At 63.9% G+C, this 3,583-nt stretch overlaps 1 protein-coding gene across 1 annotated transcript in view; it reads right to left on the bottom strand.

Annotated features, from left to right (window-relative positions):
• The window catches only part of WFDC3 (WAP four-disulfide core domain 3), an 8,253-nt gene that overhangs the window by 3,681 nt on the left and 989 nt on the right, over nucleotides 1–3,583 (bottom strand). The window contains exon 2 of the mRNA XM_009994019.1: nucleotides 2,514–2,654. Coding sequence (XP_009992321.1) covers nucleotides 2,514–2,654 — 141 coding nt within the window. The remainder of the gene's footprint in view (nucleotides 1–2,513; nucleotides 2,655–3,583) is intronic.

Genomic DNA, 3,583 nt, shown 5'->3' with positions numbered 1-3,583 from the left:
GTCAGGGCAGCTCCAGCCCTCTATCCCCGGGAGTGGGTCCCTCTGCGGGGCACACAGCCTTGGGGGGCAGGGTCTTGGCAGGAGCTCAGCCCTTTGGGGCCCCAGTGCTCATGCTGACTCTCCCTCGTCAGCACAGCTGTGTCCAGCCAATGGCATCGCCCAGGGCTGCTGGGCAGAGCCTGGGCGTGGGCAGCCCTGCTGCCAGGGCAGGAGACGGACCAGCTGGAGCAGGCCTGGATCCTTCCCCTGAATTACAGCTCTTGGGGCTGCTGTACCCCCACACTGGAACCTGCAGAGCACAGTGTCGTGCAGCACAGCTGTCCTGGCAAGGCAGTGAGTGCCACAGGGAGCACTGCTGGCCCTGCTGGGGGAAGGCAGCACCAAACCAGCACCAGCTGAAGGTTGGGATCTGTCCTGAGCATCCTGTTGCCCAGTGCATCCTCACTGCAAGCAGTGTGCTCCTGGCTGCTGCCTCCCCCTCTTTCTCCTGGCACCTCGCACTCATCTCTGCCATGCAGGGAAAATCAGGACAGCCCTGCCCTGGGCACAGGTGTGGGCGAGCTCCAGCTGGGCAGGAGGGAGCAGCAGTTTGTGCAAACAGCCCTGGCCAGGCTGTGCTGTTTGAGCTGCAAACAGAGCTGCTGCCGGAGGTTTCACTCCAAACAGCAGCTGTTCGGTTAAAACAAAGGGACCTGGTGGTGTTTGGGAGTGTGCAGAGCAGGGCTGTGGCTGCGCACTGCCATCCTGGCATTGACCCATGGCAGGGGATGGCTGGCAGCAGGGGTCTGTGCCAGGAACTGGCACTTGCAGCCCAGGCCCCTCCATCAGGGTTTGGGTGGGGGCTGAGTGGTGGAGAAGGGCCAGGAGATGTGAGGAGCAGAGGCAGCACAGGGGCAGGTGGCTGGGGGTCTGTGGAGGCTGGGAGGGCAGAGCCAGAGGGGAGACTGTCCCTGCCAGCAAGTGCCAGGTAGGGATAGAGGGGACATGGTAGGGGCCCAGCAGGGCTGGGGTGCAAGGAGATGGCCCCAGGATGCCTGTGCCTGCCAGCTGCTGCTGTTGTCTGCCAGTACTCACCACCTTTCTCCTCTGGTGCAGTGCCCTGTTCTGCCCTGCAGATGAGGACTCCCAGAAGGAGGAAGATCCCCAGCCTCATGGTGCTGCCAGGGATGTGTGTGACCAGGGCTGAGCCAAGGATGGGTTTAAAGCCTGTGGAGGGGATGGCAGGGCTGCTGAAGCTGGGCTGCTGGCTGTGGCAGGCTGGCTGTGCTGCAGACAGGGGGGGCAGGAGGAGCAGGAGGAGGGGCAATTCCCAGAACCACCAGTGCCCTGCCAACCATCCTGCTTATCTCCGGCTGAGCTGCTCTTCGGGGTCAGAGTGACCGGTGGGGCTGCAGAGGGCAACTGGGGTCAGGCAGTCACTGTCCCCTGCTGTGCACAGCCCTGGCCCTGCCACAGCTGTCTGCCACCCCCTGCCTGGGATTCTCTTCAGCCCCCCTGCCCTTTGCCTCTCCAAGGTGGGGGCTGAGGATGGGCCCCACAGCTTCATCCCAGAGTGGCAGTGAGGGCAGCCAGAGGGTCTCTGCCAGGGTGCTGTCCCACAGTTGTGGCTTAGCTCAGTTGGGTGCATGGAACCACTTAGGATCCAGCACCATGAGGTGGGAGATGTGTCTTGGGCCAGCTGGTTGTCCCAGCATGGTGATGAGGCTGAGCTTGGACTGGGGAGCGTGTTGGTGCTGCTACAGCCTCTGGCAGGTGGGTGCTGCTCCCCTCCTTCTCTGGGTGGTCCATCTACCTCCACTCCCACTTTTTTTTCCAACCAGGTTTTCACACTTTGCAATGCAAATGAGCCCTTCCTTGGTGCGAGGAATCCAAGGGAACTGCTTTCTGCACTCAGGTGCATGGCTGAGAGGGGACATCAGTGTGGCCATCGACGCAGGGGGATGGTCACTGCAGGGGGATGGTGGCTGGAGGGTTCCCTCATGGAAACAGGAACCACTCCCTGCCCCAGGGCTGCCCGTGCCTCCGGGAGCCCTCTGCAGAGCACTGGGATGGTGACCCCAAGCAGATGGTGGCCATGTACTGGTTTATTATATGTCAGAAGCAGCTCGGGCCAGCAGGGATGCAGGGGTTTGCCGGGCTGCCGGGAACGAGCACCGAACCCGCAGGGGGTGCTGCGGGGGGTGTGCAGCCCTGACGGCGTGGCTGGGAGAGGCTGGGGGCGCCAGGGGCCCCCATCAGGATCTTCAAAGCAATGCTGGTGCCATCATGCTGGTGACATTTTGCAGGAGGTGCAGAGGGTCTGGTGCAGGGATGGGAGCAGTGGGTGGTCCTTCCCGGCCAGGGCTAGGCTGTGCCTGGAAGTGACAGATGAGGCGGTCCATTCAGGATGGGTGCTCCTGCCCCAAGGAAAGGCGGCCCCTGGGGTGCCTCTGCCAGGGCCCCCCTCAGCAGCCAGCAGGGGAGAGGCCCATGAATTGCTGGGCCCCAGGAGGTGCTGGGCTGGGGGACCGTACCCCACAGTGGGGGAATGCACACCCGACTGCAGCCCTGCAGGCAGCACTTCTGGCTGGGTGGGCAATCTTGGTCCTGCAGGCACAGGAGGTGGCACTCAGCTGTCCTGTCACCATCAGCTGCCAGGGGACAGAGCCCAGGCCCTGCTGGCACATGCAGAGAGAGAGAGGGGTGAGGGAGTCACCTCCTGTGGGCTGGCATCCCTCGGGGTGAGCTCCTCACTGGCTCCTGCCCCACAGGGACAGCAGCTGGGTCCCACACTCCCATCACACCCAGAGGGTGATGGTGAGGGGCAACCTTTAGGGAGGTTGGGTATGGCCAATGGGGTGCCAGCCCTGGCAGAGGGGGCCAGCCCAGGGCAGGACAGGGAGGGGACATGGGGGGTTGTGGCCCAGTGGGCACTGGTGGCTTTACCCTCAGTGGGTGGTTTGCAGATGTGGCCGCAGCCAGTAGTGCAGCACTTGGCAGTCCCTGGGCAGTTGCCATCGGTGTCACACAGTTCCAGACAGGGCCCCAGGGAGCCCCGCAGCACCACAGGGCACACGCCAGGCTTTGCTGTGGTATGGCGGCTCCCTGGGGACAACAGGGATGGCAGCTGTGCTGGGGTCCTGCTTCCCACAGCCCTGCTCTTGGCACGGCCTTGGTCTCCATCCTACCCTCATTTTGACCCCCATCTTGACTCCTGTCTTGCCCCCTGTCCTGCTCCTTCCTGCCCTCAGCTGCCAGCCTTGCACCCACACCAGTCTGACTCAATGAGACCAGTCACAGCACAACATGGGATGCTGGCTGGCAGCTTGGAGGGGTGAGGGGCAACCCGGGCTGCAGTCCCTGCCAGCAGCCAACCCCAGTGGGGCACGGAATGGCAATGTCAGGAGGGGGGTGTCAGGATGGGGTGCAGCCCCACACCCTCTTGAGTATAGCCCACTCATCATGGAAGGACTGGGCAAGGGGGTCCCTTTCTGCAGCCCCCCTGTGCCTTCCCAGGGCCTCAGGAGGGCCGGGCTGTGCCCGCAGTGGGTGTGTGGCACCAGGCACGGCCGGCGGCACAGGCTCCCCGGGGGCTGGATGGCTG

Source organism: Chaetura pelagica, unplaced genomic scaffold (assembly GCF_000747805.2).
Source record: "Chaetura pelagica isolate M959 unplaced genomic scaffold, ChaPel_1.0 scaffold493, whole genome shotgun sequence".
In the NCBI taxonomy this organism is placed as follows: domain Eukaryota; kingdom Metazoa; phylum Chordata; class Aves; order Apodiformes; family Apodidae; genus Chaetura; species Chaetura pelagica.
Note: the sequence above shows the minus strand (reverse complement) of the source record. Positions and strands in the feature narration are given on the sequence as shown.